The following is an 18,078-nucleotide window of genomic DNA, read 5'->3' as shown; positions in this document are numbered from 1 at the left end:
AAAAAGTAATAAATATGAAAAATGCAACAAGTTATTACACTACAGAGCGAATGATATTCTTAATAACAAATGTATCTATTATGGCTAACAGCCGTATAATGATACACAGGGTGATAATGTGACATACAGTGTTACTCTGATCAGAATGGTAGTAAATTTAGTGTGCACAAAAATAAAATAAGAATAAAAATATTCTCACTTAGATATATCACCCATGTCGGATATTTTCTTTTACCCGATAGTCAGAGTTCATGCCACTATTCCTTACCTGGTCTTAGATATAATTCTAATTGTTTGGAGGCCTATAAAAACGAACAGAGACCGCATATGGTCATACACCACTGAGGAAGGGGCACTACTAATCTGCTTTGAACCCCGAAACGCGTTTGGTGACTGTGATTGAGCCTTTTTATATTGGTCTAGTTCACACTACAGTTGCGGTTATACAAGCACTGATCGGACAGTTCCTCTCTGGAGAGATCTCATCTACTATTCATTTATTATATGAATCCATCTGCTGAACCGGTACAGAGCCCTCCATCATTGGATTAATATTTCTATCTGCATGCATCATTCAACGTCATCTAGTATCAACTAACCTCCCGCACAAGGTCAGCTGACCTGCCATCAGCTGACCTGCTACGTCAGACGCCAAGAGTTAACTCGCCGGTGAGAGCGGCTGGATATTCTGCGACCAACATTCCGCCCCGGCTAGAGTACACCTGACGCCAAGGGACAGCTCGCCGGTGAGAACGGCTGTATATCCTGTGACCATCACGCCGCCCCGGCTAGAGCGCATTTGTCCATCGTCCATCTGTCCACCAGCGGTGCGGTGAGTGGCACAATTGTGCCAGCGATTATATCTTTATTTGCAGGCCATTTGGCTGTGGAGTGGAGAAACCGGCAACAGCGATCCAATTCCAACACCCACTATACAAATTGATTCATATGTTATAATCATATACAGCATACGATTTATTTTTTTTTTGCAGGACATTGTTTCAGGCCAATTGTAGGATCAACTCCATCATCCATAGGACTGTCACTTTTATTATTTACAGGACTTTTTGCATAGTTTGTATTTTTTATTATTATTTTTTCTACCAAGCCATTTCCTTTCCAGGAGGAACGTTTTTTATTTTTATTCTTATTTTATTTTTGTGCACACTGAATTTACTACCATTCTGATCAGAGTAACACTGTATGTCACATTATCACCCAGTGTATCATTATACGGCTGTTAGCCATAATAGATACATTTGTTATTAAGAATATCATTCGCTCTGTAGTGTAATAACTTGTTGCATTTTTCATATTTATTACTTTTTAACCAATTGTGCGCCACCGTAGGGCCCTGCGGGAACGCACTATTTAATATCTATTAAATACCATTTATATACCAATTTTGTTTTTTCTCTATTATTGATACCAGACATCCCCCACTAATCTTTTTGATATTGAGCTGAGGACTAATATCCTATTTTTATCATTTTTCTATATCTCTCTGTGGGGGAGAGCTTTTAGTTAACCTCGCTCATTTTTTGTGGTTGAGCTACACATATCTGCATTCCCTAATTTACAAATCTGTTTAACTTTCCGGAGCCAGTTGATATATCTAAAAAAGGTTTTTGCCAGGAATACCCCTTTAAAGCCCAAATCCAGCCTAGAAGTACTGATAGGGAAGGGAGTGAGATTGAGAGAGAAAGTGCAATTTTGGGTGTAGTACATAGTGACTGTGTACTGCAGCACTGGTGAGTATAACAACTGAAATGCTAATAGTAGCCAGCCAGTTAGGATGAGCAGAGCACTAAAAGCATATTGTCCTCTATTAAGTGTAACCTGTGCATACATCTAGGTGGTGTACCATTTTGTTCCTGTTAAAGTCTTAAGGGCCTAGATACTGTGAAAGGCCAGCCAAAAGTACACACCGGCTGGTGTTGTAGACAAATACTGTTTTAAGCGTACTGGAGCGAATTGTTCTCCCCTCATAAGTGCATACCACATACATACATCTATGTGGTGTACCATTTTGTACCTGTTAAAGTCTTAAAGGCCTAGATACAGTGAAAGGTCAGAAAAAGGTACACACCTGCTGGTGTTGTAGATAAATACTATTTTAAGCGTACTGGAGCACATTGTCCTCCCCTCATAAGTGCATACCATATGCGTACATCTAAGTGGTGTACCATTTTATTCCTGTTAAAGTCTTAAGGGCCTAGATACTGTGAAAGGCCAGAAAAAGGTACACACCTGCTGGTGTTGTAGACAAATACTGTTTTAAGCCCACTGGAGCACATTGTCCTCCCCCTCATAAGTGCATACCACATACGTACATCTAAGTGGTGTACCATTTTGTTCCTCTTAAAGTCTTAAGGGCAAAAACACAACATACATAAGTGCACTGATGTGGTGGATGTAACAATGACATTGGCTAACCCTCAAAACTGATGTAAAATTGAGACATTAGCCAGTATATCCTTATATGAAGGACATACCTGAGCCCGCATGCCAACGTCAAGGTTTCTCAAGTGATGCGGGACCTAAGCTAAACCTGCCTGTGCATAATAAGCAAAAAACAGGGGCAAATGCGCAATTACAAAAGCTTTTGGTTCGACTTACAGACTGCTCCCAGTATCAACTCCAGTGTGAATAATCACACAAACAATGGGAGGAAGGAAGCAGGCTATAAGCCCCACCTAAGTAGGCTGATGAGTTGCCGGCCTCACAGGTGCATCTATATGCTACCTATACATGATAATAAAGGTGCATTGGTATAATATTACAAAACAAACACAACAACAACGTGGTCTAAAATGTCAGAAAGTGCTGGAGCCCAAATGCTAATGTGCATTTATAAGGAATAGCAAGTCCTGCACTTGTGGTCCGTTGCTAAGGGCAATCCCCAGCAAAAAATGCATACAATGGAGGATGTCTGCAACCGACCACAAGGACCAACAATATCATCCTTACCCGATGAATGGGTGTGTGGATGTGAACATAGAATAGTACAAAAACACAACATACATAAGTGCACTGATGTGGTGCATGTAACAATGACATTGGCTAACCCTCAAAACTGATGTAAAATTGAGACATTAGCCAGTATATCCTTATATGAAGGACATACCTGAGCCCGCACATCCCGCCAAGGTTTCTGAAGTGATGCGGGACCTAACCTAAACCTGCCTGTGCATGATAAGCCAATGTCATTGTTACATCCACCACATCACTGAACTTATGTATGTTGTGTTTTTGTACTATTCTATGTTCACATCCACACACCCATTCATCGGGTAAGGATGATATTGTTGGTCCTTGTGGTCGGTTGCAGACATCCTCCATTGTATGCATTTTTTGCTGGGGATTGCCCTTAGCAACGGACCACAAGTGCAGGACTTGCTATTCCTTATAAATGCACATTAGCATGTGGGCTCGAGCACTTCCTGACATTTTAGACAACGTTCTTGCTGTGTTTGTAAAGTCTTAAGGGCCTAGATACTGTGAAAGGCCAGACAAAAGTACACACCTGCTGGTGTTGTAGACAAATACTGTTTTTAAGCATACTGGAGTGCATTGTCCTCCCCTCATAAGTGCATACCTCATATATACATCTAAATGGTGTACCATTTTGTTCCTGTTAAAGTCTTAAGGGCCTAGATACTGTGAAAGGCCAGAAAAGGTACACACCTGCTGGTGTTGTAGACAAATACTGTTTTAAGCGTACTGGAGCGAATTGTCCTCCCCTCATAAGTGCATACCACATCCATGCATCTAAGTAGTGTACCATTTTGTTCCTGTTAAAGTCTGAAAAGCCTAGATACAGTGAAAGGCCAGACAAAGGTACACACCTGCTGGTGTTGTAGATAAATACTATTTTAAGCCTACTGGAGCACATTGTCCTCCCCTCATAAGTGCATACTACATGCGTACATCTAAGTGGTGTACCATTTTATTCCTGTTAAAGTCTTAAGGGCCTAGATACTGTGAAAGGCCAGCCAAAAGTACACAGCTGCTGGTGTTGTAGAAAGATACTGTTTTAAGCATACTGGAGCGCATTGTCCTCCCCTCATAAGTGCATACCACATATGTACATTTAAGTGGTGTACCAGTTTGTTCCCGTTAAAGTCTTAAGGGCCTAGATACTGTGAATGGCCAGCAAAAAGTACACACCTGCTAGTGTTGTAGGCAAATACTGTTTTAAGCATACTGGGGCAAATTGTCCTCCCCTCATAAGTGTATACCACATACATGCATCTAAGTGGTGTACCATTTTGTTTCTGTTAAAGTCTTAAAGGCCTAGATACAATGAAAGGCCAGACAAAGGTACACACCTGCTGGTATTGTAGACAAATACTGTTTTAAGCATACTGGCGCACATTGTCATCCCCTCATAAGTGCATACCACATACGTACATCTAAGTGGTGTACCATTTTGTTTCTGTTAAAGTCTTAGAGGCCTAGATACTGTAAATGGCCACCCAAAAGTACACACCTGCTGGTGTTGTAGACAAATACTGTTTTAAGCATACTGGAGCGCATTGTCCTCCCCTTATAAGTGCATACCCCATTGTTCCTGTTAAAGTCTTAAGGGCCTAGGTACTGTTAAAGGCCAGCCAAAAGTGCACACCTGCTGGTTTTGTGGACAAATACTATTTTAATAGTAGTGGAATGTATTGTACTTTCCTCATATACGCACTAAGTATGTTAGGAAGAGAAGTGCCAGGACATGCACAGAGGAGAGACAGAGGCCTAAATTAATCAGGCAGAGGTCGCAGCAGACTAGGGGCGAGTGGCAGCAGGACTCACAGCGAGAGGCCTGAGCTCCCGGGATCAGCTAGCGGTCGTGCCTCAACCAGCAACCCATCTGCCGCCATCGATTGGTTAAAATGGTCATCCACTTCATCACAAGAGGCATCTGACACCCCCAGTCAACAGTCGGTAGGTTCCTCAGACACAACCCTCAGTTGGCACGGCCCGGGAGCAGTCCCTGTCCTCCCATTGCCTTTGTCCTATGCTGTTTCCTCCCCCAGAGAAGTATATTATGCTGTTGGTTCAGCTCCATTATTTAGTGAGGAGGATCTACTAGAGGACAGTCAGCAGCTACTGCCCTGCCAAGAAGCGGAGGAGGTATCCGCCACTTCCTCCGCTAGGCGGGCAAGTAGTGATGAGGAGAGTGGCGTAGGAGGGGGTGTTTGGAGCATTCAGGCTCCTAAAGCAGACACTGTTGAGGAACCTGAGGAGGGCATCAGTGACGTGCAGACACAACTTGATTATGAAGCCGATCGCACTTGGGAGCCGGGTGCAGAAGGAGCTTCATCATCATCAGGAGAAGAGGGTTGCAAGTTGCCCGTGAGGAAGCAGCTGAGCTAGCAAGGTAATAGCATGGTTTGCAGTCAACATGGTGGCAGAAGTGGAAAGTCTGGAGCCACACGTGCCTGGGGAAGACCACTTGCTTCGTGGCAGCCTACCTTCCCGGGAGGTAGTGGAACAGGGGTTCCTGGAGTCAATCAGTGCAGACTATTCGTGGGAAAATCAGCTACTCAGCGGTGTGTCAGTTTTCCATTAAGCATCCGGAGGATGTTAACCTGGCCACATGCAAGATGTGTCGGCAGAAGGGGAAGCGTGGCCAGATTCCCAATGTTGGCACCATGTCCCTGCGTCAACACATGCAGCGTCACCATAAAGTGGCCTGGGAGAACTGTTGCTCCGATGTGGTCGTCCAGCCTGCTGCATCACCCAGTGACACGCTGCTCCCTGTTTCAGCCAACCAAGGCTCCACCACCTCAGACTAACGGAGCTGTGTGTCATACCCATCTTCTGTCGCTCCAGATGTTCCTGCTCCTCCTACTTCGAGTCAGTCATTCTGCAAGCAATCCATAGGCGAAGCCATGTCCAAGAGACAACAGTATGCGCCCACTCATCCAATGGTGCAGAAGCTGAATGTGCTCCTGTCCATGTTGCTGGTGCTGCAGTCCCTCCCTTTTCAAGTGCACCTTTCAGAGAACTGATGGCTTGTGCCAAGCCGAGGTGGAGAGTCCCAAGCCGTCATTTCTTTGCGAAGAAAACTGTACCAGCCCTGCAAAATTTTGTGGAACAGAAGGTGGGCCAGTCCTTGAGCCTGTTGGTGTGTACCAAAGTACACGGCAGCGTGGGGAGCTGTAACTACAGTCAGGGACAATACATGTCCTTCACGGCCCACTGGGTGAATGGGGTTCCTGCACAGCAACAACAGCAACTTGGACAGGTCGTTGTTCTTCACATGGTTTGCCATGGGCGAACGGAGTCACACAGGGGAGGAACTGCTAAAAGTCATTCATCAAGAAATCAAATCATGGCTTACTCCAAGATAACTGGCAATGGGAACCATGCTGTGACAAGGAAGCCTGAGGCATGCGCCCTGCATGGCACACGTGTTCAATCTGTTTGTCAAGCGGTTCCTGAAGTGTTCCCCCATCTGCAAGACATCTTAACAATGGGAAGGAAACTTTGCATGCACCCTTCTTGAGCTGCAGTGTCAGAGAGATATCCCCCAACATAGTTTGATGTGCAACATTGCCACATGTTGGAATTCCACCCTCCATATGTTGGACCGACTATACGAACAGACAAAAACCATGGATTTGCCATGGATTACCGGATATGAACAATGTCATTTCAGTGCCTCATTTACTACACTTGTTGGAAACGATGGCTGATCAGGGCACTGTAGACGTGGCGCCTACATCTCACGGCCACATGAGCCCTGTACGGGTGAACTGGAGGAGGAGGGGGAGAGGCACTTAGGTTTCGCGAGATGGGCGGTTTTTCTAGTCATCGAGCAGGAGCAGCCAGAGTAGCTAGAGGGTTATGAGGAAGGTGAGACAGAGGACCCAGACACACCATGACAGTATGCAGTGGAAAAGGAGGCAGGGAGTCCCTCCGAGTCACTTGCACAAATGGCATGATGCATGCTCACTTGCTTGCATAGTGACCACCGAATTGTCACTATTGCGCAGCGCGATTACTTCTGGCTCTCCTTATTGGACCCTCGCTACCAGCACAAAATGGGGGCCTTTTTTACATCAACTGAGAGGGAGGCCAAACTGACCTACTACAGAAACATCCTACATAGTCAGTTGCCCGATGCCTATCTGCGCCATCGTCCATCCTCTCGTAGGTCAGACTCGGGGGGCCCTCTGCGCTCACCTTCCACTGCCATGGCTGCTGGGGAGGAGTGGGGTGGCAGGAGCAGTACCAGCTCCATCAGCAGAAGCCTAAGTCTATACTCGCTGATGAGTAGCTTTCTTCACCCGCATAGTGAAGCAACTCATCAGCAGCTGGTAGACCTGGAGCAGGAACTGAACCAGTAGGTGGTGGCATACCTTGACATGACTATGCCAACACACCTTGAAGATCCGCAGGACTTCTGGGCAGCAAAACTTGATTTGTGGCTGCAACTAGCAGAGTTTGCCCTGGAAAAACTGTCCTGCCCGGCCAGTAGTGCGCCATCAGAGTGGGTGTTTAGTGCGGCGTGGGCCATAGCAACCCTAAAGAAAACTCGTCTGTCCACAAAAAATGTGGAGAGACTGACCTTTGTGAAGATGAATCAGGCATGGATCAGCCAGGATTTCCACCCACCAATGCCTGATGCATCAGAGTAGATTGACCATGGTGCCACACCAACACTTTACAAATATGGATAGTGTTAAACATATTTAAGGTGCTGCTCCCCAGTTACAGACACTCCCCCGCATCAGACCACAAGTATTGAGGATATGCATTAGCTAAAACGTAACTTTTCTTTGGATAAAATATACCTACCGAAATTTTTTTTTAAATCAAATGAAAGGAAAGGTGTGCAAAAAACACCATGTGCCTCCTACACCACCAAGTGTAGACCTCTAAAAGGGGGAAGGGAACAACATATGGTCCATTGTAAACGGTGGGGGAAAAAACTTCCCATGTAAGGCCCTACTCTCGCATTATTAATTCCTTTCTTGGGACCTCTCCCTATTTATACCTACAAACACTGCCATTTCACAAGGGTTTTAGGTGGAAATAGGGAGAGTTTCCTGTGTGGGTCCACCCTTTTTATGGCGAGTAACACTCAACTTAATAATGTGAGAGTAGGGCCTTACAGGGGAAATTTTTATCCCCACCAGTTACTTTGAACCATACGTTGTTCCCTTCCACCTTTTAGAGGTCTTGGCATCACATCAATACTTGGTGGTGTAGGTGGCACACAGTGTTTTTTGCATACCTTTCCTTTTGTTTGATTTCAAAAAACATTTTGGGTACATATATTTTATCCTAATAAAATTATTAAAAGTTACGTTTTACGTAATGCATATGCTCAACACTTACTTGTGCACACTAACACTTTTACAAAGGAGTTTTATTTTGCCTACCTGCCTCAGCTACTATCCTACCACCCGCCTGATGCCACACATCTGATGCCAAGTTCTCCTTTTTTTCACCCACTTTCGTCACCAGGTACTCTTATTGCCCTCCACTGCCCCACTTTGTTACGGGGTCACTATCAGAACTCCTGATGCTGCTGTTGCCACCTCCAGGCTGGGTCATTCAGCCACTATATGATCTCCTCATGCTGCCGCCACCTCCACGCTGTGTCATTCAGCCACTATATGGTCTCCTCATGCTGATGCCACCTTTAGGCTCTGTCATTGTACCGCTCTGCGACAGTGATTCTAATAGCGACGCCATTGATCTGCATGTCATACTGAATAACAGTAATTATTTCACTAACACTATGTGTGTTACAGAAAGGCAAAGTGTGGCTCTCTGTAGGCCAGAAATAGCCCTTTTTAATTCAGATTGGCCACGAAGAAATTCGGACCAAACTAAATAAATTCGGAAAATTGGGCGAATCAGCCGAATCAAATTTTTCAAAAGTTCCCTCATCTCTACCTGTTATGTATTGTAGTCCACCCATTCCCCATATTACCTTAGTTGCCCTTCTCTGCACCTGCACCAGGTCAGCCTTGCCTAAGATTGTACACAATATTCCATGTATGGCCTGGCAAGTTGTTTGTGCAGAGCTACAGATGTGTCCTCCCTTTCCTTTTTCTTGGATTTAGGATTCAAAGTATCTGTGATGCAAATTCAATACACTATTGCAACTTCGCAGAAAAATCTTTAACCTCACATAGACACATATAGGAGAGATTTATTAAAACCTATGTAAAAGAGTGGTACAGTTGCCCATATCAGCTAGATCACTACTTCATTTTTTTATTTTATTTTTAAAAAGTCCTCTGAAAAAAGAAAAAAAAAACAACATGATCGGTTGCTATGGGCAACTGCACCACTCTTCCTCTACAAAGGTTTTGATAAATCTCCCCCAGAGTTTACATCTCCCCACTAAGAATTGCGAGATAATTTCTTGACTTTACTATCCACCAGTATCCCTAAATCCTGTACTGTCAGTTTTACCCAGTATTTTACTATTTAATGTATAATTGTAAATGTTATAGCCTGTTTCGTTTTAGTAGATATTATTTTAATAAGGGTTGGAGTTTGTGCTATGCAGTTAAGTGTTGGTACATGTAATACAGTGGGGGGGGGGGGGGGAGTAGTTAGTCTGCCACCAATTGTGCAAGTTCCCCCACTTTAAAAGATGAGAGAGGCCTGTAATTGTTATCATAGGTATAACTCAACTATGAGAGACATAATGGGAGGAAAAATGTATAAAATCACATTGTCTGATTTTTAAAGAAGTTATTTGCAAATTATGGTGGAAAATTAGTTCATCTCAATACTTTGTTATATACCCTTTGTTAGCAATGACAGAGGTCAAATGTTTTCTGTAAGTCTTTACAAGGTTTTCACACACTGTTGCTGGTATTTTGGCCCATTCCTCCATGCTGATCTCCTCTAGAGCAGTGATGTTTTGGGGCTGTCGCTGGGCAACACGGACTTTCGACTCCTTTAATAGGTTTCCTATGGGGTTGAGATATGGAGACTGGCTAGGCCACTCCAGGACCATGAAATGCTTCTTACAAAGCCACTCCTTTGTTGCCCGGGCGGTGTGTTTGGGATCATTGTCACGCTTAAAGACCCAGCCACTTTTCATCTTCAATGCCCTTGCTGATGGAAGGAGGTTTTCATTCAAAATCTCACAATACATGGCCCCATTTATTCCTTCCTTTACACTGATCAGTTATCCTTTGCAGAAAAACAGCCCCAAAGCATGACTTTTCCACCCCCATGCTTCACAGTAGGTATGGTATTCTTTGGAATCAACTCAGTATTTTTTCTCATCCAAACACAACAAGTTAAGTTTTTACCAAAATGTTCTATTTGATTTCATGTAACCACATGACATTCTCTCAAACCTCTTCTGGATCATCCAAATGCTCTCTAGCAAACTTCAGATTGGCCAGGACATGTACTGGCTTAAGCAGGAGGACACGTCTGGCACTGCATGATTTGAGTCCCTGGCGGTGTAGTGTGTTACTGATGGTAGGCTTTGTTACTTTGGTCCCAGCTCTCTGCAGGTCATTCACTAGGTCCTCCGTGTGGTTCTGGGATTTTTGCTCACCGTTCTTGTGATTATTTTTACACCACGGGGTGAGGTCTTGCATGGAGCCCCAGATCGAGGGCGATTATCAGTAGTCTTGTATGTCTTCCATTTTCTAATTATTGCTCCCACAGTAAATTTCTTCACACCAAGCTGCTTGCTTTTTGCAGATTCAGTCTTCCCAGCCTGGTGCAGGTCTACTATTTTGTTTCTGGTGTCTTTCAACAGCTCTTTGGTCTTGGATATAGTTGAGTTTGGAGTGTGACTGTTTGAGGTTGTTGACAGGTGTCTTTTATATAACAATTTCAAACAGGTGCCATTAATACAGGAAATGAGTGGAGGACAGAGTAGACTCTTAAAGAAGAAGTAACAAGTCTGTGAGAGCCAGAAATCTTGCTTGTTTGTAGGTGAACAAATACTTATTTTCCACCATAATTTGCAAATATTTTTTTTTCTCATTATGTCTCTCATAGTTGAGGTATACCTATGATGAAAAATACAGGCCTCTCTCATCTTTTTAAGTGGGAGAATTTGCACCATTGGTGGCTGACTAAATACTTTTTCCCCCCACTGTATTTATCCATCATTACTGAAAAGCTTAACAACTACTTCAAGTTGAAGATATTTCCAGTGTCCCCCCAACCCATAAATATGCAACTACCTGGTCCTCCAATATTTGACAGGACAAGTAGTTACTGGCTTGTGATCAGTCTAGCTCCTTGCAGCCTTTTCTGCACACATGTAAGTATAGTGTGATCCCAAAAGGATGGGGCAAAATTATACTATAGCCTTGGTATTCATAACCGAGAAAACATAACACAAATGTATTAACATGAACACAAACACTATTTATTCAAGTTTTATCTATACACTACAAATATTCTAAGTAAATTTCATTCGTGATATGGCAGATGTCTAGGCAGTGGTCCAGTTCAGTTCTGACGTGTAGCAGCACTTCCTCGTATATGGACTCCACAGTTTCAGTGATGCCTTAGCCCATGTCTTTTAGATCCTGTGACTGGTGGTGCAGATACACTGAGTCCTTCATCTAGCCCCATAAAAAAGAAGTTGCAAGTGTAAGATCTGGCTTTCGTGGAGGTCAGAGCAATATTATTGAATATTTTTGCCTTACTTTGGATAGGCCACAGTGATTCACCAATGTTCCACTGGCCTCCAGGATGACCAGATCTAACACCTTGCAACTTCTTTTTGTGGGGCTACATCAAGGACTCAGTGTATCTGCACCCCAAACCCAGGATTTAAACGATCTGAGACAAATTATTACTGAAACAGTTCAGTCCACATCCAAGGATGCTGTCCAAGTATTCTGGCACACATCTGGACTATCACCTAAGCGTCTGTTGTGATGCCAATCAAAATCATTATGAGCATTTGCAGGGCATAGGTGAAACTCTGTAATTTTTTGCCACCCTTTTTGAATAAGCCTGTATATTCTGTTGTGCTCCGCCTGTTTAAATTAAAGACCTCTGCTTATCACTGTGGATAGGTCCACATCTTCATTTAGAACTTCTGTTGAGAGCTCTTCAGAGATGCCCATCACTTTCGGTAGAAAGAGTATCATAGCATGCAGCATTATTCTTGCAGTCTAAACACTGGAAACCTTAATGAAACCTTGACAGAACCCAACAAGGGTAGATAAGGTTAACTTAATATTAAAATATATTTAACAAGTACTTATTAAAGAACTTGCTGATTCTTTGATTATTATTCGTGTCTGTAACAGATACAAATCTGGCAATTGCAACCCTTCCAATCCTTAGAACAATCTGATCCCAAGGCTGATCATCAATGGAGGAATGCCAGACATGCATAGTCACTTCTTATGGAAATGAGTAGAAGTTACAGAAACCACAAAGTTCTCTTATTGAACATCACAGAATCCAGTTATTAGTCACTACAGAAAAGGGGGGGGGGGGATAAAAATAAAAGAAGTCATTTTAAATGAGGTTTCAAGAAACATGCTCACTGGTTACTTTTGACCTCCTGTATGATGTGCATTTAGAAATTGTGAAACTAAAATAGAGAAACAGAAACATAGCCGCACATTCACAATTTGTATTTTGATCTACTTGCTTCTCAGCATAATTTCAAAAACTAACAGGATGTTAGAATACATTTTGATCAAAAAGTACAAGCCCTTCACCACGTCAAGGCCACCAAGTCAGAGTGGGTCTCTAACCTAACACTTGCGTAGCGCCGGGTGGCGACCACAGCCTCCGCGACACTAAGCCCACAGGGGGAATGACCCAGTGGCCAAGCAGCCCCACTGCCACCTGACCAAGCCCCCTGCTCCGGGCTACACCGAGAAGCAAGTAGTTAAAAATACAAATGGTGGACACGCGGCTATGTTTCTCTATTTTTGTTTTATAAATTGTGACTTGCTAGTTAACATTTTGGCTTCAATAATAAATCTTCTCAAACTTAAGTCAGTCCAAGACAAGACTCTAGTTTATCTCTTTGACACAGTTTTTTGGGCACTATATTGATACTTTTTCCTGAGCAGCCAAAAGCATTCTAATTTCAGTGTTTTTATACTTTATAAAATTATCATAAAGAAGCAGTTTTACAAATTATTATATTGCATATACCTCCATAAATGCATTTTCCCTCCATCTTTTCCCTCTAATACACTGCGTGTTATTCATTGGTTATTTAAGACTGCATTCATTAGAAATCACCTTCCTTATTTTATTTATATACTTGTTATAGGAGCACACATCCAGTTTCTCAGTTTCTCAAGTGAAGCCAATCATGACTTTGTGGAGATCCGCAATGGCCCACATGAAACCAGTAGTGTTATTGGGCGGTTTAGTGGGTCAGAGACACCTGGCAACCTCCTTTCTACATCCCATGAAACCTCAATATACTTCCACAGTGACCACTCTCAGAACAAACCAGGTTTTAAACTTGAGTATCAAGGTAAATATAACAAATCATAGTTTAGCAGATGATGTTATTTCAGTTGCAACATAAACTGATCTTATAGTTAATATCAAAGTCAATGCAGTAAGGATAAAGCACATGAAGTCTTCAGTATAGACTGTGAATTAGATATGTGTAGTCTACATTTACTACTTTTATTTCCCCTTTTCATAGTATAAAGTGGAGCATTGTCATGAATTGAAAGTGTGGGGTAGAAAAATGTTTGCTTTAATCTCAGGAAAGAATGAGTTGTATGGTAAAATACACTGTTAAAAGGACTTCTTATGCAGTTCTATCATTTTCCTTAGCAGTGATAGCAGTTTACAAGAAAAATGTGTGGATTTATTATCTGAGGGTATAATGAATCAGCTTTTATGTGTTAGCTAGAAAGTCATACATAAAGGAAGATGTCAGACTAGTATACCAATCTCAATTTTACAAATGCTACCTATAAAGAATCATCTAAATCTTTATGACTATTTGTTCATAAAGTGCTATTTAGGATATATAAATGGAATATCTATTGTAATATTTTTTGCATTTTCTCTTTGTGCTCCAGCCTATGAGCTTCAAGAGTGTCCAGATCCAGAACCATTTTCTCATGGTGTAGTTCGAGGAGCAGGCTACAATGTTGGACAATCCATCTCCTTTGAGTGTACTCCTGGTTACCAGTTAATTGGTCATCCAGTTTTGACATGCCAGCATGGCACCAACAGAAACTGGGATCACCCATTTCCTAGGTGTGAAGGTAGGTAAATAGAGCTTCATAAAGCAAAGTTTTCCTATCAAATTTATACAAAACTTGAACATACTGATAGACTAATCAACTATTATTGGTTAAACTGCACCAGAGTCCTGGTGCATTTTCTGTGCACAGTGTTGCATGTTAACCCACTTCCCCTTTATCTAAACCATGCCATTCTCTGTCAAGCCACACCCCTTTATTAAGCAAGGCAAAAAAAAAGTGTCTAAAAGGTGATTAAAACTCATAATATATAAATAAATATATATATATATATATATATATCTAAAATATAAAAAAAAATATTACGATACATGGAAATTATGGTGAAATATAAAGTGTGCATGGATAAGGTTTTTTGTTTTTTTTTCTCCCTCCTTGTCTCCCTGGAGGGGTGGGCATGGAGGTAATAATGTAACTTCTGTCTTTTTTGGGTGACATGAATGTTTCCGTTGAATTCTTTTTTCTTATTCTTGTCTTTTTGTTTGGTATATTATCTATGTAACATTAATGGAATTGTCCTGTCTTTTAAGGATTTGTATAATAAAAAAGTAATAAATAAAAAAAAACATAATAAATATGGTACAAGTTATGTAAACCAGTTTTTTTTTTTTTTTTTGTAATTAATCAGGCCAGAACTCTGATTCATTGGCCTTATTAATTCTGCCTCAGTGTTCTTAAATTTTACATGAATGATAAAATCTAAGCCAAGATATGACAATAATCTTTGAATTTTTATTTCAATAATAATTTATAAAATGAATTTCAAACAATATTCTTATTTATCTTTCAATCTATTTAGTTCCATGTGGAGGGAATGTCACTGCCTTCAATGGTTCCATCTATTCTCCTGGCTTCCCTAACCAATATCCAAATTCTCTGGATTGTTCCTGGATCATTACTGTTCCAGTAGGATATGGAATTCATATGAACTTCACTATCCTGGAGACAGAACCTCTGAATGATCACATCACTATCTGGTAAGTAGCTACAGGCTTCTTGAAAAATATTCTGTAGAACTCTACAATTTAAGTTATAATATATTATTAAATGCTTACCTTGGCAAAACCAATGAATATCTATAGAATTTCTCCTTGCATTCAGTTAAAGGGATACTCCACCCCTATACATCTTATCCCCTTTCCAAAGGATAGGGGATAAGATGTCTGATCGCGGGGATCACGATGCTCCGGCCCCTGTATCTCCCATCATTACGCACAGAGCAAGTTTGCTCTGTGCAGTGATAACAGCCGCAGCATAGATCCCAGCGATTAGACATCTTATCCCCTATCCTTTGGAAAGGGGATAAGATGTCTAGGGGTGGAGTACCCCTTTAAAGAGTACTAAATATTATTCACATATGTAAGTGAATGTTAAGAATGTTCTCAGAACTTGAGTGGATAGCTGATATACGGTAAAGAAGATATTTTCAGCTTCTCTCCTGCTTAAAATTGCTGATAACATGCTCATTTCTGGGAACAACGTACTGTACATAATGTAGCCTTTACTTTTAGCATCCTTTTAAAAGGTGAGAAACTATTTTAAATGCCAAGCAAGCTGACAGGCTGTAGAGTGTCAAAGACCATTTTTTGATCAGGTTTAATGCTATATACATTTGTAAGATGTGTTTTAAAATGTTGAGCCTTATTATATGCAAAATGTATATGTTTTTGCAAAAAAAAAGTTTAAATTCTTCCTATTAAACAGAAGAAATACCTTGTGCACTCCAGGGGGAAATTTAGTAAGACTGACTTTTCATACAGTGGTCTTACGTATAGCCCTACTAGTGTACAACTGTGATAGATTTATCAAGAGGCTCATTCCTCTTGATAAATCCAGGTGCATCAAAGGTTTCTACTGCGGCAGCTTGGATTTTTGTGCTCAACCCCCGTGCAAGGTTCTGCACAAACTTGGGGTTTGCACAAAAGTTATTGACTTTTTGCTTTGTGCAAGGTGTAAATGCAATTCCCACCACAGCACTGCTGAAGTGAGAGGTTCTGGCCTTTATCTGGATGAACAAGATTAAACGAGAATCCCTTCGAAGAAAGTAGCACTGCGGCAGGTTCCAGACATCAGGATCAAGTGCAGGTGCTCAGTCGGTCAAAGGACTTGACCATCGGTCCCCAATTTCCAAAGAAATCAACAGGTCGGCACTCCAGCAATCCAAATATAAAAGATGTGAATTTATTCACCCATCCAGTCAATACCAAAGTGCAACATTTCAACCTGCTCACTGACGTCTTTTTCAAATGACATACATAGTGAAAATAATTCATAATATATACACACAGGAATCAAATGTTAATTAGTGAACACCTTCCATAAAGGGGTAGTTACATCATGACATCAGACAAGTAAACAATATCATAAAGTGCATAAGATGCATATACATAAAGTACAAAGTGTTACAGTTCATGCACAAGTCACGTGATGCGTCATGTGATGCAGTACGTCACGGGGTAAGTTGATCACAGGCACGACTGCACTCTGGGACTGCCAAAGCGCAGGGCGGCCATATTAGCTGTGGGAAACATTACAAGGCAGACTGATCACTGGCGCACCTGCGCTCTAGAACTTTCAAACCGCGAGGCTGCCATATTAACTGCAGGAAACATATAAAATACGCAGCTATATAAACAAATCCACAATATATAAAGTGCCTATTATAACCATGGGAAAAGATATCCAAAGTGCATCCCACAATGATCAAAAAATTTCCACAGTGAGACGTACATACGGATATCCAACCGTACATTGAAGTACAGCAACTTCAAAATGGGGGACACCATGTAAAATAAATAGCCCAGCAATAGTAAAGGGTAACAGCCACAATATTTAGGAAGATTAGGACAATCATACTAAATTCTGTAGCATGCACAATGGACCTCCAAAGCAAATTCCCATGGAACATTCTAAAGTGCAACGGACCAGAAGGGTCACATGTCATATGGATGTCTATAAAGCCTCAAAAGCCCACATATCCCTATCCCACGTCCTCTCTGCATATTATATCGTAAATTACCGGTATATGTCTCACTATTCGCCATTGTATGACTAAATCATTACCCCATTAAATATAACATGGATAAGCACGTACCTCAGCTCTTCAAAAGATCAAGATCAAAGATCAGTTAAGAGCGGAAAAACACTACATCCCATGACGCATAACGTATAGAATAAATTAAATAAATTCTAAGCATCCCCAATGGTACTCCACATAAAATTAAGGCAATCATAGGTGAATCATCTCCTCTGGTCGAGGTAACCCTGAAAAAATACAAAAAGTGGAATGTATATCAGTAAAATAGATATAACCTGTGTAAAAAGGTGAAAAAGTAAAAAAAAAAAAAAAAGGTTACCACAGTGGGAAAAGAAGGACGATAATTATAATGGAATAATTATATATATATATATATATATATATATATATATATATATATATATAACATTGTAGATAAACTATTTGTATAATCCATTACTACACAATGATGATATGAAAACTTGGGCGGAATACGAGCAAGGGCTACATAATTAGAGGAATACCTTTAATGACAGATCTATATTCAGACCATGAGGACTCAAGGTGTTCAACTTTTGAATCCACATGGTCTCACGCTGTCTCAATATTCTCTCTCTCTCTCTCACCTCCTCTCCTAGAGTGTGGAACCTGGTCAATAATAGCAATGTGTAATTGGTCAACAGAATGTTGATGTCCTAAAAAGTGTCTAGGTACTGGGAACTACATTTTCCTGGTACAAATTGAAGATTTGTGGTTGTTCAGACGAAAACGATATTCAGTAGTGGTCTCCCCCATGTATAGTTACCTACATGGGCATATTAAGACATATATAACAAAATTACTGCAACAAGTTAC

The 18,078-nt window shown here is 41.4% G+C and overlaps 1 protein-coding gene and 1 long non-coding RNA gene across 5 annotated transcripts in view; one reads left to right on the top strand and one right to left on the bottom strand.

Annotated features, from left to right (window-relative positions):
* The window catches only part of LOC130356014 (uncharacterized), a 165,227-nt gene that overhangs the window by 21,124 nt on the left and 126,025 nt on the right, over positions 1–18,078 (bottom strand). The gene's annotated exons all lie outside the window — the stretch shown is intronic.
* CSMD2 (CUB and Sushi multiple domains 2) overlaps positions 1–18,078 on the top strand; it is a 1,018,208-nt gene that overhangs the window by 933,632 nt on the left and 66,498 nt on the right. For both annotated transcript variants that reach the window (XM_056557006.1, XM_056557007.1), the window contains 3 exons: positions 13,250–13,459; positions 14,022–14,210; positions 15,007–15,184. In XM_056557006.1, the coding sequence (XP_056412981.1) occupies positions 13,250–13,459; positions 14,022–14,210; positions 15,007–15,184 (577 nt within the window). The remainder of the gene's footprint in view (positions 1–13,249; positions 13,460–14,021; positions 14,211–15,006; positions 15,185–18,078) is intronic.

This window comes from Hyla sarda, chromosome 2 (genome assembly GCF_029499605.1).
Source record: "Hyla sarda isolate aHylSar1 chromosome 2, aHylSar1.hap1, whole genome shotgun sequence".
Classification (NCBI taxonomy): Eukaryota; Metazoa; Chordata; class Amphibia; order Anura; family Hylidae; genus Hyla; species Hyla sarda.
This window is presented reverse-complemented; position numbering and strand designations above follow the sequence as displayed.